This window comes from Triturus cristatus, chromosome 6 (assembly GCF_964204655.1).
Source record: "Triturus cristatus chromosome 6, aTriCri1.1, whole genome shotgun sequence".
NCBI classification, from domain to species: domain Eukaryota; kingdom Metazoa; phylum Chordata; class Amphibia; order Caudata; family Salamandridae; genus Triturus; species Triturus cristatus.
Window position 1 is genome coordinate 1,541,652,304 of NC_140589.1, and position 26,750 is coordinate 1,541,679,053.

At 44.9% G+C, this 26,750-nt stretch overlaps 1 protein-coding gene across 1 annotated transcript in view; it reads right to left on the minus strand.

Moving 5' to 3' along the window:
* Positions 1–26,750, minus strand: part of TASP1 (taspase 1) — a 662,603-nt gene that overhangs the window by 560,956 nt on the left and 74,897 nt on the right. The window contains exon 2 of the mRNA XM_085612698.1: positions 19,677–19,888. Within this exon, the coding sequence (XP_085468824.1) occupies positions 19,677–19,815 (139 nt within the window). The 5' untranslated portion in view covers positions 19,816–19,888. The remainder of the gene's footprint in view (positions 1–19,676; positions 19,889–26,750) is intronic.

Here is a 26,750-nt window from a genome sequence, read left to right on the forward strand (position 1 = left end):
AGTGGTCCCCGTGCTTCAGACGTCGGAGGGAGTGAGTGTGACTGATCCTGGTGAGATTGTGGAGTGTTTTGCGGACTACTTCTGTGCTGTGTACTCCCCGGTGTCTACTGGAGATGAGGCTGACTCTCGCCACTTGTTGAAGGATATTGCTTTGCCCTGCTTGTCGGTGGAGGAGCGTGAGCAGATGGATGCCCCGCTTTCGGTTGACGAGATTGCAACCGCGATCCGTTCTCTTCGCTCAGGCAAGGCTATGGGCCCCAACGGACTCCCGATTGAACTCTATAAACTGCAACCGGATAAACTTGCGCCATTTCTCCTTCGTATGTTCTCGGAGTCGCTTGAAATCGGCTCTCTCCCTGTTGACCAACGCCTGGCCACTATAGTCGTGATTCCCAAGGACGGTAAACCTCGGGACCGTTGCGCCTCGTATAGGCCTATTTCTCTGCTGAACGCGGAGCCGAAAATCCTCGCCAAGGTTCTTGCGAACCGCCTGCTTACTGTTATTTGCGATCTGGTGCATCCGGACCAATCCGGTTTTATCCCGCACCGGAATACGGCCCTTAACTTGCGGCGCCTACATGGCGTACTTGCAAGGGCGGAGTATCTCTCAGAGCCGGCCATCTTGGTTTCCTTGGACGACACGATGGCCTTTGATACGATAGAATGGCCGTATCTTTGGGCTGCCCTGGCAAAGTTTGGCTTCGGGGCGGGATTTATTAATTGGGTTAAACTCTTATACGCTGCCCCGCTGGCACAGGTGGTCGTTAACGGGAGGGTTTCCCGGCCCTTCGTTCTTGGGAGGGGCACTAGGCAGGGGTGCCCGTTGTCTCCCCTGCTCTTCACGTTAGCTTTGGAACCGCTCGCTGCTTGGCTCCGTTGGGAACCATCGATAAGAGGGATCCAGTGGGCCCCTGGCTTCTAGGATCGTGTTTCGTTGTACGCGGACGACATTCTCTTGTACCTCACCTCACCACGTAGGTCACTCAATGTGCTCTTTGACATCCTCACTTCCTTCGGCAAGAACTCTGGTTTGATCATTAACTGGTCCAAATCTTGTGTCTATGCTATAACCGGTGGCTTTCCTCTCTTGCCCTCTCGTTTTCCCATTAAGGCGTCCAGCTCCGGCTTTACGTACCTGGGGGTGTACGTCTCATTGGATCCTGCTATCCGCTACGAGCATAATCTCCTCTCTCCACTTCGGAGATTGAGGTTAGACGTGGCCCGCTGGCGTAAGCTTCCCTTGTCTCCCCTCGGTCGTGCGACACTTTTTAAAATGATGTCCCTTCCCCGATTTCTTTACGCACTTCAGAACTCCTTTGATATTATTCCGGCGGCCTACTTCCGGGAAGTAGAGAGCTTACAGAGGAGACTTGTCTGGGGCGGTCGTGCACGTATTGCTCTTGCAAAACTGACTCTCCCCTGGTACGACGGGGGCATCGCGCTCCCGGACATCAGGAGGTACTACTGGGCTTCCCAGCTATCTGCTATTAACCATGCAACGTACTCACCTGATCCGAATCCGGCTTTCGACATGGATAGATTTTTGTTGCCTGGCGGCAACTTTAACAGAGCGCTTTACTCTCGATCGGCTGGGAGGACCTTAACCGGTCCCACTAAGATTGCAGTACGCTTGGGGAAGGCTGCGAACGTGGCCATGGGCTGGAATGATCGCTTGACGGGCGCGACCCCTTTGTTTGCGTCTGAAAGATTGGGAAGCCTCTGGACGACGAAGGGATTCGAGCGTTGGGACACGATTGGCATCAGCAGAGTGGGTGACCTTTGGGTGAAGGGTGCGGTTAAATCCTTCGCTGCGCTGCAGAGTGAGTACGAATTGAGTGAGAGGGAGTTCTTTCGCTACGTTCAGGTTCGCCACGCTTTGCTCTCGGCCATCGGGGCGGGGACTGCAGTCCCTGTGTCTTCGCCACTCGAGGACCGCATACTCGACGGTCACTTGCCCGACAGTACTATTTCCCTTATCTATAAAAAACTAATAAACATTCGGGCGGATCTCCTCGTGCGTCTGCGGGAGGCGTGGATCGGGGATGGGGTGGAACTGGACGACGAGGACTGACAGTCTGCGCTGTCCTCCCCTAAGGAGGTGGCCATACCCGCGCGTCTCCGTCTTGTCCAGCTTAAAATTCTCCATCGTGTCTACATGACGGGCCCTCGTTTAGTTCTGATGGGTTTCTCTGAAAACGGGCTCTGTAGGCGCGGCTGTGGGCTCAGCGCCACTTTTCTCCATGTTCTCTGGGAGTGCCGTAAGGTTGCGGAGTATTGGCGCCGGGTGCATGCTGTCATGGAATGTGTCACTGGGGTCGCCCTGTTGCCTGAGGTTCGCCGATGTGTGCTGAACGTGTGGGAGCCTAACGATTATAATGCGGCTCAGACTCGGTGGGCGGCCCTTGGGAACATGGTTGCTAAGAGGGACATCGCACAGCTTTGGGGTTCCCGGCGGCCTCCTACCGTGTCAGTATGGAAGAAGAACATGGACTGGTGCATGTGCAGAGAGAAGACTGTGTATGTGGCCCGGGGTAAGCCAGGGGCGTGGGGTAGAATTTGGGGCCAGTGGAACGCGTACCGTGGGAACATCTGCACACCCCCCCTCGTGGACTCATCTGATGCTGCCTTGTCCCCCTGATCCTGAGGTTCCCGGACTATTGCATTTCACCTGTAGATGGTTATGGCTCTCCCGTCCCCCCCACCTCCCCCTTGATCATCCTCATTGACCACCCGAGGGTGGAGTTGGTACTGTGTGGTCCCCCAGCCGTGGTTAGACGCCTCTTTTTCGATGGTTTCCGCCTTGTCTTTTGGTGTTATTATTTTTCCTTTTTGTTTGTATTTCTAAAATTTATGTATCCGGATAACTTCTGAGGTGCACCCAATATTTTGTCAATTCGGCTGAGCCCCAGGGGGCCCATTGTTTCCTTGATGTTGTTGACCATGTACATATTAGCGGCCGGCCCTGGTGGTTGTAGGCCCATGTTTGTATTGATTTTTATGTGCAATAAAGGTTTTTCAAAAAAAAAAAAAAAGTATGACCTCCATGGTCTAGTATACTCCTACTTATTCATTTCTTGCCAACACATATATGCAAGGGACTCAGGGTCCGATAAATAAAGTGAAAATAGACATTTTAAAAATGCAGCTTGTCTTACCAATGTTTGGTTTAGCAGACCGAATTCCAGTCTAACTGTAGCGTGTCCAACATTTTTTGAAATCCTAAAAATTGACTTAAAAACTTTTATTTGTAAGTTATCCAACAGTTGGCAATCTGATCCTCGGAAAATTATTGACCCATATGTAAGCGCAGGGATCATTTTCACCTTCATTACTTTTAGTAAATGATTGTGACTGGGGCATGAAAGTTTATCACGCAATGATCTAAAGGCAAAAGACAATGAAGTTGCCTTGGCCTTTAAATTATCAAAGTGTGGTTTAAAAGTCATTCTATCATTCAGCGTAACTCCTAAGTATTTATACTGCTTTACAGTTTCAATAGATAAATCCTTCATTTTCCATAATGTCTTATCTGATTTTGTTGATCCTATTATCATAATTTTTGTTTTTATGGCATTTATTTGTAAACCATTCGCCAATATATATTGATCAAATGCCTCTATCAATCTTTGCAGCTCTATTTGTGTGTGACTCAGCAGAATAGTATCATCTGCATGTTGCAAATATTTTACACTTTGGCCTGCAAGAATTGGTGAGTGTGCATTGACACTATGTAAATGATGAGACAAATCAGCCATAAAAAGATTAAAAAGACAGGGGGCAAGTACGCAGCCCTGTTTAAGGCCACTATATGTTTCAATGCGACGAGTGGTACTACTCCCATCCCCCACTTTGACCTGTACCCAGGTATTTGTATAAAATAGCACAATCATATCTAAAAGGTTTTTTGGTACGCCCCATGCTGATAACTTTGCCCAAAGAAGGTTACGTGGAACAGAATCAAAAGCTGCCTTTAGATCTACATAACAAATAAAAAGTTTTTGCTTTTTGTATTTAGTTTTCTCTGCCAGCAAGGTAAGTATCAGCAAATTCGTTATTGTAGATTGTCCCCTTCGAAATCCAGTTTGACAAATTGGGATAACTTTCCTTGTAGTTGCCCATTCCTCTAGATCTCTGAGTAATAATGTTGCAAACATTTTTGCCTCTACATCGGTCAGGGCAATTAGCCTATAGTTTGCTGGGTTTTATGGGGGGGCACTTTTATAAATCGGATGTATTATGCTGCCTTGCCAAGATTCTGGGACCTGCTTGGTTTTTACAATGTCTTCGAACATTTGGGTAAGAAATTTTGACCATATGTCTGTTCTTGCTTTAAAAACAGCATTCGGGATCCCATTTGGACCAGGCGCACCATTTCTTTTCATCCTGCTTATCAATGACTTTACCATGTCCATCTGTCGTGTCTCAAATATTAATAATTGATGGTCACAATTTTCGTGCCTTCTATTCTCATTATATATATTAATTATCGACAACGGGTTACATGTGTCGTTAAAGGAGTTTGGTCCATTTGCAGTATTCGTCCCATACAGAGTAGGAATAAAAGACTCCCAGGCCATTGCTGAAATATTAGCACTACTAGCTCTCATATTGCCATGTTCCAAAGAGTTAATAATACCCAAAAAATGCTCTTAAATTATTTGTCTTACTTAGATGGTGCACTTTTATCCAGAAGTTTTCCTTATATTCTCTTTTTGCTTTCCAAATCTCATCTTTATACGATTTCCTTAATTTCTTTATTAAACATAATTGCGTACATGTAACTACTCCATGTGATGGTTTACAGAAAGCACAAGAAACTTTATTTAGAGCCTTTTTTTTTTATATAACCTATGTGAATACCACATTTCCCTTTTCGATGTATGAGGGTTTCCCCTAAGAGTTGGTTTTACCGGAAAGCGATCGACCAGTAAAGAACAGATACCTGGCCACGTTTCCACTATTGAGTTCCCGTGGCAACCCTTATTTATTTCTTGATCTATTAAAGGGACTAAAAAGTCCAAAATCTCCTCTTGTTTTACTGAATGCCACGCCAGCCTTTTCAAATTATAAACAACTGGCCCTTTATGGAACTCTTAGTTTTGGTAGGTAGTCCACTTCCAATGATAATGTAATTATTTGTGGGTTATGATCACTTTCTACTCTAGGGGACACATGTAATCCAATAAGGCTATTCATTAATTTATTTGAAATAATGGTATAGTCAATAGTAGAGTGTTGCCTAGAATTTTTAAAGGTTGGGACACCTGTCGTATTGTATTGAGTATCCCATTTCTGCAATTGGGAACAGAACATCTTAATAATAGAATTACCTCTCTTCTTTACGGTCCTTGAATTCTTAATGAACAAATGCATGTTAAAATCTCCAGAAATAATAAGACTAGTTGCCGGATACTGAAGTGATAAGACTGCAATTGATTCCCATAATACTGAAAGCTGAGTCAACTTAATTGCGTTCTTTACACTCAAGTACACATTTATGAATATTATTGGTATTTCAAAATCTATCTTAACACACAGTAACCAGGCCAATTGAAAATCTATTACATGATGAGAAATGCTATGTCCAAAGAAACATAGATAGAGAGCCCGCCTTTTTCACGACCATGGACAGATGTAGGAGTTGCAAAGTTGGCATATTCATAAAAGCCTAATATGGGCTCCCGGCACATTTTCCATGTTTCCTGGAACATTAAGATTTTAGAATTCTGAATAAAGTTTATTGCATCATGATCTTCTAATAGCCTAGAAAGTCCATATACATTCCAAGAGCAAATGTTAAAATTAATAGGGCCATTCTTTCTGAACAAACTGCTCCATCTTCAATCATTCTCATTAAGTTTCCCTCTGCTGAGTATTTTCTGTAGCCAGGCCCAATCCTCCAAGGGCGCTAATTGTTTTTGTGTTTCTTTACAAATTTGAGGGGCCCAGCTATTACATGTGATGTTTATGCCAGAAGATAAGTCAAGATTGAGTTGTGATCCTATTGCCCCTTTCAGAGTTTTAACATTCTCCTCTTTTGATTCCATAATCGTTGGTTTAGCTTGTAGATGTCTTTCTTTGTCAATCTTGGTGATCAACAATGTTGAGTACAAACTGTCTTTACATTTTTCTATTTTAATTCCCCATTTCTCAAATTGTTGTCCATATTTTAGTATGCTATCGATGATCTCTTCCCTTTGCCATATGGTACAAGTTACTTCATGTTTGAGGTTATCAACATCCTGTTTGAATTGAACAGCTTCTAAGGCGTTCGATGTTAAGTTACTAAGCTCTGTTATAGAAGCTATTAATTTTAATATATTACCACGATTTAAAATATCATATTGACCCCTTGAGACATACAATGGAATAAAAAGTAACTTTGCAGGAGAAACGGTGCAGCCATCCCCAATCATAGTTGGATTCTTTTCAAGTAGAAAATTAGTCAAAGATAAATTACAATTTGAACTTGTGCCTTGTAACCTCGGAGCACTTTGACTTTCTTCGACACGAGCAGTTTGCCCAAGTTCACAATTTGGACCTGAAATGATCTCCTCAGGTTGTATATGAATTTTCTTTTTACCAACTGAAGAGGATGATGACAGTTTCATATTTGACAATTGTATTTCCTCCAATATGATTAATGAATTGTTTTGACTTTCTTTGTTATCGACCTGGATCTGAGTCTTAAGGACTCCATCTGCTGGTGGCAACTTTCGCAAAAAACCTTGTTGAATCACACAGCTATGTGGGACTTCGCCACTTTGTGGAGGTGTTATCTTACTCCATGCGTCTTGAAAACGCACTGGCTCCATGGATGGCCAACCTACAAAGATGGAGAATGACAATGCGGTGGTTGAGAGACTTCCTTAATGGCCGTGGTGCTTCCCAGTAACCACTGGTGGATGAGTTTCAGACCTCCCTCTCTTGCCAGAAGCCTTTCACGTGGGACTTCCTCGAGGCCCTTTTCACTTGGCTTCCACGGGACTGTGTGGACGATGCAGCATCTCTCCCAGACTGCACAAAAGGGCCACTGAGGAATCGCTAACAGTACCACCTACCAGTCACTCGTTCCGCCGCAAGGGTGGTTGTTTCAGGGTCTGCTCTGCTTTGGGTGACCAGTCTCTGTCCGTGACCTCAGAGCTTCCTGGTGCCTGTCATGGAGCTGCTGCAGACGCATCTCTCGTGTATGGAAAACCCCTCTCACCAGAATTCCCTTGAGGCCATTTCCCTTGGATTGCCACGGGCCTGTGTGGATTGTTCGGAGTCTCTTATAGGCCCAACAACCGGGGTCACTGAGGAAGTCCGAACAAGACCATGACCAAGTCTCTCATGCAATCCCAAAGATGGATGGTACAAATGGTCGAGTATGCTCTCTTCAGCAGGCTTCAGTTTCACTGGGTATAACAGATGATTTCTGGGTGGCCAGCCTCCCTCAACACCAGGGACGCTTTGCTACTTTCCAGGTGTTGCTCTCGATGCGACGTGCACTTCAAATGGACCTCCCTAGTCACTTCCTACTTCTAGGACTAATTCTGTTCTCCAATATCTCATGACCAGACCTTTCACTGCGACTTTCTCCTCACAAGGACCTCCTGTCCTATCTTTAGGACCTGACTCTTGTCCTGTCGGTAGGACATGACTCTTCCCCTCGTGGACCACTCACGGGTCTTCTTTTTCCTTGTCGACCTCTCACAAGTCCTGTCCTCTCCCTCAGGGATCTTCTTGGTGCTCTGCTCCCTGGCTGTAGGGTCACCCTTCTTCCATTGCCTCTTCTTCACTTGAGGACGCACTGCTTGTGCCTCAAAGCTATGCCTTTGCAGCATTTTGTCCTGCCCAAGTGCAGGCGTGCTTGGCAAGGCCAGTCACTCCGTGTGACAGGCTCGGTGGGACAACGGTGGCCATTCTGTGCTGGGGTGGCCAGCCGGTGTGGCCTCTGTCATACAACAGTCCTTCTTGTTCTCTGAGTCCTCTCTCTCTCTCTCTTTCTCTCTCCAGGGCTCCTGCTCTGCAGTCAGATTTCCTGGTGCGGCCCTGTGCACACCTCTGACCACGTGCTCTCCGTCCTTCTCCAAGGCACCCTCTGTTGGAGCCTTGCATGCCCGTTCATCTCTCTTCGGTAACTTCTTCTTTTTGTTGTGGGCCTCTATTCTTAGGCCAATGCACTTAGAGCCTTCTCTGGCAGCCTGTGGCTCAGTGACTCGTGCTGCTCTATCCCTTTTCTTCTTAGGCGATGGCTGTTCTTAAACTTTCCTGCTTGGTGATTTGGCTGCCTTTGGTTTCACTGCCTTGGTCGGCCGTTGCTTGGCTAGGCGGCTTCACTGTCTTTGCTCCAAAAGACTCTTTGCAGCGCCTTCGGCAGCTGTGGGCTCTTTGGTGCACTGTGCGGGGGGTTAAAGTCTCTTGCTGTAGTATTTCGTGATATCTAGGGTTCTCCCTCCGCAGTGATTTATATTCTCTCCCTTCCACACAATGTGCAGTCACCAGGAGCATGTGGGGCAGTCTTGGTTCGTCTCTACCTTCTACTTCACTGAAAAATCAGATCTTCTCCCTTGCGCTCGGCAGCTAGCCACTAGGGGGCGTGCACTACTATGGCTGCGCTGGGCCTACCTCGTGCCTTGCTGCTCTTGGTGAAGCGTTAAGTGACACACTTTCTGTCATTCCCGCATATCATGTTTACCATACGGAGGGACAGGGCACCATCACTGCAGTGTTATAGCTGCTGGAGGCACCAGAGGCTTTCAACTTGCAGTAGGGGCCTATGGCCTCTAGGGGGCACTTAACACGTACAATGCCATTCAGCGCTGCAGGCTCTTCCACGGAAGATCTCTGCTGCCATCTGCACAGTCTTTATGATCAGTCTCAAGGAACAGGGATTCACTCTCACGGCCTCAGGCATTCATTGTGGTTCGTGCTGGAATGCAAGCAATTTGCCAATGCATTCCATTTCTCCTTTGCAGCGAATTACTCCTACATGCACTCTCTCCCTCACTCTCCGGGAGCCATAACTTGGTGCTATAAACAGCTGCTAGATGGCGCTGTGGTCACCGTCCTCAAGCGGTCGCAGATGATGACATCATGTGCTGACGAATTCCACTGCACCTGCAGGTACAAACACGCCATGCTGCTGCATTTTAAAGATCCCGGCACCTTATTCTCATTTCTGCTGTTCCTGGGACTGGTTTGGGCCGCTCTACGCATTTGTGTGGTACAACCTACCTTGCCGGCCGAGGCTGGGGTCTCCTAAGGTGCCACTTGCTGAGGGGAAGCTTGTCCTGAGCATTCGCCTGATCAGGCCGCTCAGTGCTTAATTTGTAAAATATTAAGTGCCAGGGCTCTGACCAGGAGGCCACTGCAGCTTGCACCACCCATCGTCCTTGTCATCGCTGCCAAAACAACTGCTAATCATCTCTCTTGCATGGAAATGCGACAGTTCTGATTATTCCAGGTCCCCAAAGCTAAAGGAATGGCTGGGGAGGCAGGTATTTGCAATTCAATTATATTGTATTCCTAAACAACCGTTGTTCTGCTCATCTCTCAATTAGATGAGCAGCGCCACCATGTGGTTGACTGTTCTAAGTAGGGTGTTGACAATTAGGTGCCGGTGCCGAGCACCGGAAACTAATTAAGTGCCGGTGATGAGCACCGGAAAGCACCGGCTTAGATTAAGCACCTGGGCCGTTGCCTTTAAGTTCAGATGCCCTCCCAGCGTGTCACTTCCCCAGGCCCACAACAGCAGCATAGGAGGTGGACAGGCCTCCATGCACTGTCAGCAGTGGATACAGGGAAGCCTCATGTGGGTCAGTAGTCTCCACTGGGGCACCAGTACTTCTCTCTCCCCTCTTTTCTGGGGTGACACGACATGCAGGGCTGCAGATGCCGGTGCGGGGCTCAGGAGTGTCGCGCCATGTCTGGAAGGCGCTCTCATTCCTACGTCACTGGGAAAGATGGCAGCAGGCGGGGCATAAGCATGCACCGGCCCTTCTATACTTTAAGGGTCCTGGGGCGCGTTCTCTTGCCTCGCTGCCCTGCTCTCGTCCCCAGGTACTGCCGCAGCTGCTGTGACCTTTCCCTGCTGGGACTTGCTTACCAGTTGGCCGGATGTGCTTCATAGTCTCTCAGGGCAACCCCCTTCCGCATCAGTCACAGCACGATGGACGGTGTAATGCCACGCTGTCTTCACATGCCTCCTTCGGCATCCTCACCACGGCGGGCCGGGCACCCTCCTCATGGACAGTGCTGGTCACCTCCTCCCGTGGTGGGTCCCTCCCTAAAGGGCCAGTCAGTACTGCAGCTGCAGGGGTATCAGCAATGTGTGCAGCTGTATGGGCCTCACAGAGGTATGCCGTGAATGCACTGGGTGGCCTTCTACTCATCCTACTTCAACTGCTATCAAGATGGCAGTAGGTGCGGGGGTGAGCACTAGACTCTGAACACTCTTTCCTCTACCACAAACTGAGAAACGGCTGCCAGCACCACGCGCGGTCAGACCCCGCACATCGCCATTGTGGTGGCTCGGGCACTAGGCCCTCACGCCGTTAGAATAATCACACAGAGGCATGGTTATAGTAACTAGAACTGGCCCTGGGCACTAGTAACTAGAACTGGCCCTGGGCACGTGCGTCCGGAACCTTTTATTGGCAGGATCACTTGACCAGGGACGCCTGTGATGGATGGGTGTAGGATGAGTGTAGAGGCCAGCCCTTTCGGAGTGGCTGGTTACAGAGGGCATATGCTTGAAGACTAGAACATGTACAGAATATCACTATAGATGTGACATGACTGTCAAACCTGCATACTCACAGCAACTGACTGTCTTTAACAGAATCCTGACCGGTTTGCTGCACGTGTATGTGCCTCAACTTTAAAAAATAACACATTGCTTGATCATACCTCACAATGCCCAATACATCATCACAAATAGGCTCCTCGCTCAGCCCAACCCTCTTCAATATCTACATGAGCCCCCTCGCCACCATCGCATACAGACACAACATCAACATCATCTCCTACGCCGACAACACCCAGTTGATACTCTCCCTCACCAAAGACCCAGCCATCGCCAAAACCAACCTCCAGGAAGGGATGAAAGACGTCGCAGAATGGATGAAGCTCAGTCGCCTGAAGCTGAACTTAGACAAGACGGAAGTCCTCATCCTCGGACAATCCCCATCCGCCTGTGGCCCACAGCGCTGGGCACCGCACTGACACCCACGAACCACGCACGCAACCTGGGATTCATCCTGGACTCCTCCCTCACAATGACCAAGCAAGTCAACGCCGTCTCATCCTCTTGCTTCAACACCCTGCGCATGCTCCGAAAAATCTTCAGGTGGATCCCCACCGAAACCAGAAAGACCGTCACCCAGGCCCTCGTCACCAGCCGACTGGACTACGGAAACGCGCTATACGCAGGAACCACTGCCAAACTTCAGAAACGACTCCAACGCATACAGAACGCCTCCGCACGACTCATCCTCAACATCCCTCACCACAGCCACATATCCGCCCACCTGAGAAACCTGCACTGGCTCCCCGTCAGCAAGAGGATCACGTTCAGGCTGCTCACCCAGACACACAACGCGCTCCACGACATGGGTCCCGAATACCTCAACAGCCGCCTCTCGTTCTCCACCCCCACCCGCCAGCTCCGCTCCGCCAACCTTGCCCTTGCCACCGTCCCACGGATACGCAGAACCACCACCGGAGGAAGATCGTTCTCCTACCTGGCAGCCAAAGCATGGAACTCCCTCCCCGCACACCTACGACTGACACAGGACCATCTCACCTTCAGGAAACAGCTCAAGACCTGGCTATTTGAGCAGTAGCAGCACCCCCCACCCCAGCGCCTTGAGACCCTCGCGGGTGAGTAGCGCGCTATATAAATGTACTGATTGATTGATTGATCTAGATATATTACTCATTTAGTTCAACAGATGGGTCATTTTATATTTCATTTTACAACTACTTACAACATTCACCTACACTTGTCATTTCCATTTAAATCAGTGCACCTTGCATGTAGTTTGCATAGGTTGGTACATAACGCAAGTACATCTACATACCTTAATATATACGATATTCTAATTCAATTATCAACATTTTAACATAAATGCAAATTATCAGGTACCAACAGACTGACATTTAGAACCACGGCCATGTTTTTAACTTCACAATTTTCATTTTCTCACTCATTTTGCCTAAATGGTGGATTTCTCCACTTCCACTAAGTAGGTGAAGAACTTTGTAGTAGAGAACTCAATAGCAGAGAGAGAGTTTTCTGCCAACTGCAAAAAACAGAAAATGACTGATAGAACCAGGAAGTAGACCATTCCTCCATCATCCAAGGACCACCACAGAATCCTCCATCCTGCTGCTCCTTTTGTTTAGGAAACCCACAAAAAAGCCTGAGGACAAAAAAGAGGGGGGCTTCAGTTTATCACAGGAGGAATAAGAAGTCCAGGAGGGAGTTCTCAAAAAAATACCTCTATTCATACCCAACACCAAACATCCTGCTGAGCAAAGCGTGCACATGGATATTTGGCAGTGCATCATCAGGGCTGAAATGCAGTGGGTGTTCACACCATACAGCCACAGAGCGCTGCAAGCGATGAGAGGACATCCAGCACTGGACGAGGCTGATGGCACAGGATCTGCTAGGGGTATCCACCCAGCCACATTCACGGTACGACTAGGCCCTCCTAATTGAACAGGAGGGTCCTGAAACAGCTCGCCCAATCCCCGTGCTCCGCTGGAGGTGTACGAGCAGAAGCAGCAAGGCAGTGAGATGTAGAAGAGGCAATATTTTAATCAGTGGATTGAAAGTTTTCAAGTGTTATGTCTCATTTTTAGGTCTCGCCTAGCGTTGCAGCACATGCTCTGCGAGATCTATTGTCGTTGAGTTGATTTCAGAGGTGGAGTGGAAGCTCCGCCCATGCTTTCGATTGGCGCATGTCATCCTTTATGGTAAATGCTGGCCTCCGATTGAAAGTGAGGCTTTTTGGTGACCGCCCCGTCTCCTTCAGGCATGACTGGATTGTTTGCTTGCGGCGTTAGACTGTGGCCTATAATTACTGGATAAGAACTTTTTGTTTCCCCTTCCCTCTGTCTCTCTCCCTGAGCAGGACACAGCTGCTTGTTTTAATGGCAGGCGCGTGTTTATTTTTGCATCGCGCTTTAACTTAAAGTGAAGGCGCGATGCAAATATAAACAAGCAGCTGCGTTGGCGTAATGGCGACAGCTTATTTCCTTGAGTGACTTCTCTGTAGAGGCTGGCTGTCTAAGGTTAATCGTGTCTTTCTGCATATGCCTCTTTGCGACTCCCTATCTGTCCCACGGTGACTGACATAGGCTGATAGCTGCTGAGTGACTAATTATTCCATCGGTGGCTGCTCCGGCGTGCATCCCCGATATGTGGCTTCCCCGTGACTTTCCTCTGTGACTGCTCTGAGACTTCTCTGTGCCCCTTGCTGCTCTGTAGCGTTCTTCCTTTGGCTTCTCAGTGCACCTCTCTCCCTGCCCGTCACTCCTCTGTGTCTTGTTTGGCTGACGTGGCTTCCATCGGTGCCTGCTCTGCGACTTAGCTCTACTTGTTGTTTCACTGTCATTTTAGAAACAGGAAATATATGACAGCAGGTGTGCGCCAGCTTGCCTCGCCGACCGGCGTCCCTTCCCCACACCATGATCCACCCGTCTCCCGGGGAAGCTGAATTATTGATCCGCCATCGCTTGGAGCCAGGCATCTGCCAGGAAACACCTGCCCGTCTGATTCTGAGCGTATTACTGATAGGAGGCAGTTTGAGAGACTGCGAGGGGCTGTCTCATGACTACAGCTCAGGTGCCTCCTCGGTCTCTGAGCTCGAAGCATTCCCCAGTACACAGCTCGGGGGCTCACTTTCAGTCACAGCCTATGTCTCAATATCTCAACCCCGCTCCTCCACACTTACTCACAATGACAGCTTGGGAGCTGCCTCAACCACAGTTTGTGGGCCGTTTTAACCCCACAACTTGTAGGCCGTCTCGGAATCTAATCAAGGCCTGTCTCAGAACCACAGTTCGAGACTTTATCTGAATCACACCGTTAGGGTCTGTCTCAATCTGACAGGTCAAGGGCTGTCTCAGATTCACAACTCTACAACAGTATTCGATCGACAGCCTGACGTTCAAACCCCTTAGAGCAGGACCACTGAACTGCGGCAGCGGAGGGGCCAAATTATGCAGCAAGGTTAACTAAGTTATGCCGGGAAAAAAAACTATCTATAGGGCATATGCAGCACATTTTTATGAGAGTATTACTTCATTATTTTGTCATTTTTACATCTGGTAACACTACCTGAGAAAATAATTCGCCCTAATTAGAGGAATTTAACACCCAAATACAACAATTAGCAACTGAAAGATGATCATCAACCTTCCCAAAACCCCTTCCAGTGCCAAAAAGCCTTCCGATGCACAGGAACCCGAGTTGTCATATTTTTTTGTAACTTTTGATCCATTTGAGCTAGAAACAAAGTTTTTCATTGCTAAAATCTGTGAATTATGTGGCAAATGTGATAAAACCAAAAGTGTGAGAAAATAGCTGTGTCTCCGCCAAATCGATTCATTCCAGTGGCCCTGCCTTAGAGTCATTTCGGACCCACACCTCAGGGTTTGTCCTAGTTCACAAGTTATGCACTCTCTAATACAGATGGATGCCTATGGCCCTCTGCTGCCACTCAACGGTGCCTCGCCCCTTCGCATGGGGCGTGCGTTATTCCGTAGTTAATTTGCCAGGTGTACATGACCCTACTAACAGCTCCAGGAAGGACACCCTATTGTATTTGTATTTTGATGCAGGCACTTCAGAAGTCTTTGTGGATCTGAGTACAACTTCATGCGGGCACCATTCCTTGTTCTAAGTAGAACAAATATGTCCTCTGAAAGATAAAGACAGCTGTCCTTCATCAGACAGCTCCAGCGTCTGGCTTGATCCAGTGGCAGGCTCCATTAACTGCCTCGCTATAAATTAACGGCTAGGCAATCACCTTATTTGTGTTTGATATAATGCCCTAAATTGCCAGGGGTATACCCAGACGTGGGTCTCCTGCTCACTGTTCCACTGGAACCAACTACACCGGACTGTAGAGCCTCAATCAGGGCCAAACCATACTTGGGTTGCTTGTGTTTGGTTCAGGGAGGACCTGGCCTTGCAGTTCGGGCTGGGCTGTTCCCATTGGAGCAGGGTCAAGACTGATTTACATATGAATGGATCAAAACTGAGGTGGCAGAATGGGAACAAGAATGATGGGTTACAATGCTATCCTGAGCGATTACCAGTGGTTCGACTTATTGCAAGCATTCCTCCCATCACCTTTTTTATGTTGGATTTATTGAGTGAAAGCATTTCTGTTTTTTATGATATCTGAGCCGAGCCACGCATTCACCTCCTCTGGCTGAGCCCTGACTGCTCACCATGGAGTACGAGATCCACTGACGAGCCACAAATTTGGAGACAAGATTGTTAAAGCATACAAGTACCAGTGCCTACGCCCAGGGCAGTGAGAAAGGCCAGTGCTGAAAACTGCTGTTACCCAGTAGCCCACCAGCTCCAAGAAACCGGACTAAAGGCCACACAGTGGGTCTCGAGACAGGCCCACAGTTCCTGAGTCTTTTGAGAATTCAGGGTTCCTCTCCAAACCACAGAAATGCAGTTTCTAGCTTTAAGCTTCAGGCAATTTCACAAAATAAATTTCAGAAGGGGAGAAGGTGTTCTGTCCAACATTAAAAGGTTGTGGGGGCAGCAGTAAAACAAGATGCTTGTGCAATGGCGGCCTCCTTGCAGGCTGTGCTGCACCTCTTCAATCAGGACACTTCTCAGTAGTGGTGTACACGTGCCGCCTAAATTCCACCACATTCTAGGCCGAGGACAAGGTCAGTACGAGTGATGACAGGATATTACACGTCCTTTCTAAGTGTCTTTAGACACATCTTACTGTTGCTGCTCACATTGTTCTGGGAAATGACGACCGCTTCAGATTTTCTGAGGAGTGTTAATGTTAGCCGATTTACTGTGAGCTTCTTGCAATTGTATCTGAAAGACATCTCTGCCCTCTGACCCATTGACTGTCATCTTTCAGTGCCTACAAGAAAAAGCATTTGCAATGCAATAGGTCTCGCATTTGCAAGAGTTTGAGCTATTGGCATTGTGAATGACAATGCCTTTTATTTATGTGTTGGTTTTGAAAACAGAAAAATAATAGGCATTGTAATTTACAATGCCAATGGCTCAAACTTTCGCAAATGCGAGACCTATTGCATTGCAAATGCTTGTTAATGTGTCTCACATATTACGTCCATATGGACTTGATAACATGTCTTCTGAAATGTGCAGTTGAATTAAGATTGTCAATGTAAATTTATTTTAGATTTTTTTGTTTTTTAATGCAAGATTTTTAAAGTTACTTGGTAAAAATACAGTAACTAGGTAAAAATAAATCAGATGCTGGTGTCTGCAGAAGTTTCAGGACACTGCGATCATGTAGCCTAATTTAAATAATGAGAGATTTAATATTGATAAATCCACCTAACACCAATGATCATGTTTTATTCTACCATGTCAGATACACAGTGGAAACACATATCTCGCCATTGTGGCTCACAGAAAATGGACATTGTCAACTTGATCCACGACATAGCCATAATGGCCTGATCTGATCTCTGAGGCCTGGAGCATTAGGACAACTCAAACAGACCGAGAGTTCATAACTAATGCCATAAATAAAGGAACGATGTTTGGGAAAGGTCGCAGAAACACTAACAACTGATACATAGGTAGTTTTTGTTTATCGTATTCCTCATAATTATTGGAGGGTGGGGCTCATTGTTTGTGGCATCCCTCACCGCTATCTATTTAATACTAAGAAAAAATTGGCTGCACTAACCTTTGCATTAGGAAGGCTATGTGGAATAGTAGAAAGCCCTTCCGTGGCAATAAGTAGTTGCTGCGATACTTTTTCCCTTCATAACTTATGTTCAGGAGATCTATCCAGACAGTATATGATGTCTTGCTACGGTCCAGTGTGCTGCATTTAGGAAAATCTTTAATCTCCCAAAGAGCATAAACCAGGCTCAAATTAGTCTATAGTTCAGCTTAATCAGGAAACACCTGGCTTGGGTGGCCTGCTTTGAAAAAATGGTGGCATTGAGTCAGGCATTTTGATCTGAGCTCGCTGAAAGGGGTGTTGCGGGTCTTATTGTGATTGGTGTAGGTTCACTCACTAATCCTAGGACGAAATGGGAAGACACTTTCATAAGAGAGTTAGACATTGAAGTTGCATGGTGGAGTAAAATCTCCTTAAAAGCTGTGGTCAGATCTCAACTGTGAATTAAATCCCTCCTAGGGATTCTAACCATGCCTCACCTCATTGAATTTGGAGATGTACACAAAATATACTGCACAGCTTCACACACGGGGTGAATGCCTGCCCCTGAACTGCCATAGATGTGGTATTGTGACAGGAAATTCTTTCCACCCGATATGGTCTTGCCCAATAATTCAGAAATGCTGGTCCAGGATAGCAAGGATGGTTATCAAAGTATTCCAGGTCCGTATCGCATAGTAACTGAAACTTTCCCCACAAGGGATTATGGCAGAGTAGGGAGTTCCAAAATGTGTTATGAAATTAATCAAAATTGTATTTTTACTAACAAAATTTGGTATAGCTAGACACTGGATAGCCCCATGACCCCCGCGATGAGAGAATGGCTACAGAATGCACCATGTCAGAAAAGGTAGTCTGTCTGGCACAAGGCTGCCGATACAAACACTTGAAAATATGGAGACCACAGATATCTCATTCTTTACCTAAGAGCTTGATACAGTTGGTTGTTATGATTGTGAAAAACTGAAGAAAAAGAATTATAGAAGAAAAAAGAGTGACATTCTGGCTCATTGATGTAACTATCTTTTTACAAAAAAGAAATGGGGTATACAATCATATGAGCCTTTTAGCAAATAAAAATATTACAGTCAGGTCTTGAGCCACCTTAATTGGTTTACACTCATTTAAATGTGCTTCGTCTAGGTTTCTATCTACGAACTTAGGCAAAGGTAGAATTCTTATAAATCTCACATTGGAGCATGCAGATTTTGAGATTACAAGAAAAAAAAATCAAGACAAATTCTATGACTCATATTTTCTGCTGCTATAGTAGAAATCGAATTCTACACTACATTCTAACTATTATATTTATTTGAGCCGATTTTGTTTGAGATATATTTGGACAATCTGTATTGGACGACCACTATATGTGACGTCGCACACTAATGGACATTGGAGACAATTTGGTTACACCGGGTATTTTGTATTTGGAGTAAGCCCTGACGAAGTTCCCTTGGCACTAGGGAACGAAACGCGTTGGCTGTGTGTCTGTTTTAAAAAACAAACTACGCTACTAAAAATACTTTTTTGGATAACGCATGTCTCCTGACTGACTTCAATCTGAGTGCACCTTCCTTTCTTGTGGAACTTATTCAAATATTCTTAACCACAGTCTGCGGTAGGATTGTAAAAACATTTTGGCTGTGTTGCTTGAAGGTGGGTCAGTGACTGATGGGTAAACAGCTCAGCTGGATGGTAGTTGCTGTATAGAACCAGTACGGCAGGGGTGATTTGTTGTCCACATACCAAGCTCAACAATACTAGACCAACATTAGGTTGAGGATATAATTGTGAAGTAAGAGCAGGTGGGTTGGTGGTGGGCTCTGGTGAGTTGGTGGATGGGTTTGTAGGTGAGGTAAATCAAACAAGTTGTTCCCAGAACACAAGCAACCTATGATCGGATTCACCCTGATTGGGGCTCTTCAGTCTGCTGTAGCTTGGTTCCAGTGGCACAGTGGGCAAGAGACTCCTATCAAGGCATACCCTTGGCCACATAGGGCATTACATTAAACACACAAACCAAGCAACCAAGGAGGATGCCAGGTGGTGAGCTAACCATCAGCGTCTGCTTATTGGGGCACTTAAAATTGAATGGGAGAGTCTGAAACTAAATAGATTTACCATAAGTGTACCTCACAGTTAAAAATACTTCAACAAAACCCACACAATTGAGTTTTATTTCAAATGCCTCCTCTCGTTTTCTAGGACTAAATATCTGCAAGTTAAAAGGGTTGAAGCTGCAAAAGAGTCACAGGGTATCTCTGTATGTCGTTGTGGCTCACAGTAAACTGAGAATGTCCAAGCAATATTTGTGAATGGTGTGCATCAAATAGAACCTTTCTCCATTGTTGATTTATCAGCCGCGGTAGGAAGAATGTGCTAATGGTTCTTTCAATACAATAATAGCACCATCTGTCCACTTATAATATTATATTTTATTATTATAAAAAGTGAGAGACAAAATTGTAGGGAATGCGCACCATAATTCATTTCTAATTGAGGAACCATGACCTAAACAAGTATCTTAGTGACTGATTGACCCTAAATACACAGAAGAAGCAGGTGTGCCAGGCAGCATGGGTCGGTAAAGGTCAAAATTATGCAGTTCTGTTCTTTATGGGGCTAATGTGCAGGGTCTGGCACTGGGTTGTGCTGCTCTTCCGCCATTGCAGTAATTCACCAAAAATCACACATTTAGTCGTTAGGATTACTACCTCTTATGTGCATTAGAACAGATCAAACCTTCTGGTGGCTTACCTGCGTGTACCAGTACAAATCCTACTCGTTTTGCCTTCTGGGAATTATTTAAATCTAATTCTTTGGCCATGACCTTTACACCTGCGACCTGAGTTGATTTGGAAGACGGTGCGTCTGGTGAGCTGATGATCTTCTCCATGTTCACATCTCACGTTTATCATCTTCTACAGGGAAATGGGCATACCAACATCCAAACATAAAGAGGAATCCACCTATGGGTAAACCAACATAAATGTTAGCTATGTGCAAGTCAACAAAGAAGGAAAAAATATCATTACGCACTAACAATGTATGTTTTGATCTGTGTGTGATCTCAAGCTATACCCGTATGTTTTGATTTTATCAAGTTTTTAACATCCCGGTTGTATAGCATGTTACAGTCTTCTTTATGTTTAGCATCTTAAATATTCCTGTTATATTTATGTTTCAAAGATTTATTGGATGTGGATGTGTGAGAATAGGAAATGTGAAAAAGAAAAAAATATAGCAAAACACCAACTTCACAACAAATCAGAAGTCTAATGAATGCTTCCTTGAACAAGCTGGTCTTTCCAGCTCCCCCAAACCTGAGATACTTCAGCTTTTTTGATGAACGGTTGGAGCAAACGTGTTCCATAGAACAACTTGTAAAAGTCAATCACCAAAACAAAGACTGTTATAGACTGTTGGAACAAGGTTATGTTTCCAATTTATAGAGCTTGTACAATAGCACTCATAAGGAATGATAGAACAAAATCACTCATTCCTAATTTATCACATCTGCCAGCAAGATAAATAACATCCAAAATGACACTAACCCGAATACCCCAAACAATACAGGGTGGATAGGAATTAAAACAGTGAAGGGAAGAACAAAGCCAACAAGGAATGACTGCACTACAATTCGAGGTTTCATCATTCACAATTCCTATCAGAGTTAAGGGAGAACGGCAAGGTAATAAAGAGTAAAAAGAAATTGACTACTCAGGTGTCACCGGCTTAGGATACAGGTTGTTTAGCATTAAGCCTATGGTAAGTGCACAAACGCGTAAAACAAGTAATTTCACTCTCCCACCCACTACTTTCACTCTCCCACCCTCTACTTTCAAGATCGCTGGATTACACATAAAGGTGCTAAAAGGAATTCTTTATTCATAATTTGTAACTTCTCTGAGTTATCAAGCTCAAGTACAGAAATACAAAGATCCTGTTCCCTTACAACTGCCGCTGCATGTGTTACTTTTTCTGTCCAATCAAGATTCCCAAACTCTAAAATGACAGTGTTCATCTCTGAGGTCTTCTATTGGAGGCTACATAAAGGGATTCGTAATGCCTTGGTGATGTCCACCAAAGTGTTCATTATTTTAAAATATTTCCCACAAAACCTTGTTTTGAAGGAACCTCACAACATGGTCACCAATTCTTGCACTTCCAAAAGTGGTGGGAAGCCCAATACTGACTGTGCTCACCTTCAGCCTATTCTTGGCTTGAGGCTATCTACACCTCTCTCCAGTCTTGACATGACTGAGCACACTTTCCTTCATGTCTCATTCTGTAGTACATCCGACAACAAGACTTAACCACAGCTTTCATTTTCTCTAAGTCACACTCCAAAATGTTTACTTTCTTTTCAGCACCTGAGATACTGGAGCAGAGGCCCTCAAAATGTGTCTCCATTTTCAGCAGTCTCTGGTCCGTGCTGAACAATGTTGCTGGTAATTTGATCCGGGAATCCATAATAAGTGGGTCATTCTTTATCAGTGGAGCTTCCCCCAGTGCCTTCCCTACTGCTTAGTGAATCCATAGAGGGACTCAGAGTAAAACTGCTTTTTAAAGAAGTCTGCCATCACTTTGAGTGCCTTAGAATCATTCTCTTTTGGGAGCATGACATGCTTGCGTCAGAAGGGTTAGATCCCCACAATATTCCAGGTAACTTCATTTATTTTGAAGACTCAGTTAGGCTAGGTCATGCACCCCTTTTTGATTCTATTTAAAACCTCTTATTGCCACCCCAGGTAGAACAGGGGTGGGACACTGTGATACTGGAGTAATGCAAAGATCAAAGCTCCATGGGTTCTGTAGGCCCACTCTCCGACACCGCATCAGTCTCAGGGTTGCCAGGGTCTTTATTGGGATCTTCAGATAAGTCTGTCTCTTCATCTTTGATTATATTCCAGGAGAAACCACTCGAATCTCTGTTTTTAGGCCAAGGAAAGGTCTGTCTGATACTGCTCATCAGAAGCACTATCGACTCTGGATTTCAATTCTCCACTTCTTGGCCAACAGCAGCACTTCCTGCCTCTAATTGTAGGTCCGTGGTAGGGTGCAGCTCTGGAGAGAAACAACCCCCTTGTGTCATGGAAGCCCTGCCTACTGTTGGGCCAAGGACTGACTTACTTATGCCTACTACCCCTCCTGGGGTATAGGCCATCAACCAGGACTTTGCATCTCTGTCCTGGGCTTTTTTTTTTTTATCTGACTCCAGGTGTAACCCATCACCTTGCAGTCAGCCTTTAGGCCTCGGCACCAGGCGTTTCTTGGCCTTCTTGTTTTCCTTTTCCCCTGAGGGTTCCATGTTATTGGGCCAAGCTTAGCACTTACATATGACTGTTTAAAGTCCCGGAATGCTCCATTTGATTGCCATTTCAGATTGTAAAGGTTCTTTGCAGCTCCTCCTTCAAGATACATTAAAGTATCAGAAAAGATGTGTATGGCTTCCACTGGAAGAGACTATGTATAATATTAGATTTAAAACCCAGTTATTCATCATTGTTCACTTTGCTGAGGATAAAACTGGATACACAGGTTTGGTTTCACAGATCTTATGTCAGATCAGTGAAAAACCTGACTCTGAAACCGGTGCGCTGGTGTACGCTAAGGCTCTGCTTCTCTTGGCCTCAGTGATCCAATGGAGTCGGGACAATGGTGGTTGATTGTTCTGTGTCTCTATTGCCTTCCCACAACTCCCTCTGGTCTTAAAGGTCCCAGGATGGGCAGGGGAATGGGTCCTTTATATAAACATGAATCCTTGATGCTCTCCTATTCATTGACAAAATGTCCTATTTAAAAAGTGTTCAACTTACACGGCAGAGGTACATGGCTCTAGATAACACCAAATGGAGAGAGACAGGTTAGCTCTTTACTTTAGGGAACAAGCATTGGCTAAGCCAATAGGTCTTGACTATGTAAGAGCTATTTGCTTTACCAATGTCTTTTAGCCATGTTGTACAGCAGCTTCGGTGTTGTGCAGCATGGCTAAATGTTAGTGATGTGGTGTAGAGTAGAGTAGAATAGAAAGGTGCAGAGGAGAGTGGAGTAGAGTGATGTAGAGTGGCACAGAGTAAAGCGGTGTAGAGTGGTGTAGGATAGAATGGCATAGAGTGGAGTGGCATATAGTGAAATGTCTTAGAGTGGAATGGCATAGAGTGGAATGGCATAGAGTACAATGGAATAGAGTGGCACAGAATAAACTGGTACAGTGCAGAGTAGAGTAGCGCAGAATAGAAAGGCCTAGCGCAGAGTAGAGTGACGTAGAGGGGCATAGAGTACAGTGCCACAGTGTGGGGTGGAGTGGAATAAAGTGGCATGGACTATAGTGGTCTAGAGTGGAGTTGAATGGAGTGGCGTAGAGAGAGTGATATAAGGTAGAGAATAGTGCATAGAGTGGAGTGGCATACAGCAGAGTGGCAATGAGTAAAGTGGCATAGAGTGGCTCTGTGTAGAATGGAATGGCCTAGAGAGGAGTGGCGTAGAGCAGAGTGGCGTGGCATTGAGTAGAGTTGCGTTGAGTAGAGTGGCATAGAGTAGAGGGATGTTGAGTCGCAAAGTGCAAAAGCAGAATAGGCAAGACCTAAAAAGAAACTGTACGATTGTATGCTCTGGCTTGACAGCGCAGCGCCAGAAAAATATGTGAGCATTACTAGAGAGGGGCTTTGGCTCCCCCCACATTTTGGAAGCTGGGAGTACTTGTTTTGATTAAGCAACTGTTGTGTCATTCCAAAAAACAAAAGTGCTTGCCCTCCATGCAACTGTGATCATTTTGTTTATTTATCCAGCTGCATAAGCTTGATATTTTAGGGGCGCAAACATGACATTAAAGTGTCTTATATAAACAGATCATTTATGTTCTTTTTCTCTGGGGGCAGCACAGATAGGAGGACGGCAGTCATTAACCTATATGGATTTTTATGCCTGTCTTGAAGGTATAACTGCCATTTGACCTTTTTCCCCACATCAATATTATTCTACAGTTCTTTGCTTCCACACAAATACATATCAATTCCCATGCTATTTACTTGTAATGCTTCACACTACCATGCAACATTCCTTTAAAAAGCCAAATCTACTAGCATTGCGAATGCTTCTCTCTTTTTGGCTGAAATTTTCAATAAGGATGTTTGATTTAAGTTAAAACCGGATACATGCATTTAAAAAGTTAACAGTTTAGCGGCTTCAAAATAGAATATATAAAACATTCAGATAGCAATAATATTTAAAAGTACCAACGTTGCTGAAAAATGTAAGACATTTGGGTAAAATGACCTGAGTAAAAGTCAGACCACATATGCCAATATATTTTTCTATTGTCCCCTGGTGAGGGAAATCTTTTGCTTAACTACCGGTCATTCGTGCATTTTCTTCCACCATTTGCAGCATGATGACTCGTTTCTAACAACAACAAAAAACACAATGAGCCTGGAGACATTCATTGCATAAAACATTAGTTTCTTCTCAGCAGTGCTGCCTAGGGACCCTCAAAATGATAACTTGTAAAGTTGTAAAGTGAAGTTCACATTCATGTTGATCTGGAATTAAAGGATATAACCCCCTATTATTCCATTGTGGACAGACAGGTGTATTCCATCTACATGGCGGACCAAACACCAAGGGCAAATCCCACTCCACTGCTTCGCTGCAGGAGTGTGGTATCTACAAAGCCTACTTACGGGGTTTGCAAGTGCTTAGAAAATTAAATAATATTAACAGATACAAAAGTGCATTTAAGTAAAGAAGCAAAATGTAAAATTGAAAACTTTAGAACAATCTGTAAATATTAGGAAATTTGAAATTGGGGCATTAAATTAATGTAAATATACTCAGATTGATTTGTGGAAACAGTAAGTGCATCAAACAGAATATAGTATTGACGATGAGAAGCCGCAATTGAATTTACTCCAACCTTCCCATTAAAATAAAATTCTATATTTGATTGTGAATTTTGTGTATTTGTTTGATGAATGCTTATTTTCTGGATTTTAGTGTGTATTGTTTTGGTGTTTAAATCAATCAAAAATGCTTAGGTCGGGGTCCTCAGTTCTCAGTACTGATTCATTGTGGGTCCCCAGATTCCAATAATGATTCACTGGGGGTGCTGGTTACAGTAATGATTAAGTGAGGGTCCACAGAAGTCAAAAGGTTAAGAACCAATGTTCTATACCATTTAATACCGATGCATTCAAGATGAAGGTGTTCAAGCACTCATGCAAAAAAAATCTATCCATTTTTATGACAATCAAAAGAATCCTTTTGTTACTTATGTATCTAAAACTATTTTTTGCAACTATACAGAATTGTTGTTTTAAACATGCGGTTTATTTATTCACTATGGATCGTAAGAAGTGTAAAATTTTAGATGTGTGACTCAGACCAATAAGTCCTACAGAATCAATCAGGCCAAATGCCCCTCTCGATAGACAGTCTATGTAGTAGTGCTTCATGATCGTATGTATAGATGTCCTACATAGCTGAGTGCTAGGACAGTGGTAGCAGCCTTAGCTCTGGTGGAATATGCCCATAAGCCCTCTAGAGGCTGCTAGTTCACAAGTCCGTAGCAGATCTTTATGCAACAATCCATCAGGAGATGGGTCCATTTTGCACTGCCTTGCTATTCTTTTCCCCAGAAAAACCTATAAACAGTTGATTTTTCACTAAATCAATATAAAAGCTTAGTGACTTCTTAGGGTCCAAACAATGAAGTGTGTCTTCCTAGTGAGAGGGATGTGGTGAGGCAAAGAATGCCAGAAGGCTGATAGCCTGACCGGAAATTAAATGGAATGATGAAAAGAACTACACAACTTATCTGGGAAGCATGTAGTATAAAGAGGGTTGACAGAAAGGACCTGAAGATGTCTCGAATGCCTCGCTGATATTATGGCGGTCAGAAGTCTTAATGGACAACTGTGTGATGGCTCAAAAGGGCTGCACATCAAAAAAGTGAGAATTAAGTTTGAGTCCCACTGTGGCATCACAAAGTGTGTTGGCAAAAATAAATGCTGCAAACCTTTAAAAAAATCTCATCCCAAGAGGTGACTTTAATAAAGAAGGCAGACCTGGCAACTGCAAAAATGCCAAAAGAGCCAATAAATAGAATTGAAACGTGCCCCAAGCAAGTCTTTTTTTTTTAATTGATTTATAAAGTACATGGCAACTCAAATAGGGTTTCCCAGAGCTAAGCGAAACCTCACAGCGCCTTAGTAACCCAAGATGATCGAAAATTAGAATAGCTACGTATTCAGTTGCTGACAGAAGCTCCTTTCAATCTGGCAATGCCGTAACCACAGAGTAAGAGAGTTCCATAGTTTCGAGGCCAGGTATCTAAAAATGTTGCCACCCATCCTGGTGCGTTTAAACCAAGGAACATGGACCAGTAAGGAGTAGTCAAGCATCTGAGATAAAATAGACCAGACTGCAACAAGTCTCTGAAGGTAAAACAAAGCGCCTTTAACTGAATGCATTTACCACTGGGAATCTAAAAAGATCCCTTAACTGGGTAGAGAGGAGAGTTTGATTAGAAAGATGTCCTAGAATGCAAGCACCAGAATTATGGATAATCTGAAATCTATGTAGGAGAGCCTTATTAATTCACAGATAAAGCACATTGCCATAAGCCAGGTGAGAGGAGATCAGGCAATGGACTATGGTTTTCTGTGTGGAAGACAGTAGCGACCATAGGAACTTCTTGAGGCATCCAACAAGGCCAAAGCAACAGGCCGCCACAATTTGAATCTGTTGCCCAAATTACAGGAGGTTGTGGATCCAAATACCTACTTTTCTAACCACCTGTGTGGGTGTAGATAAAGGAACAAGATCTTCTGG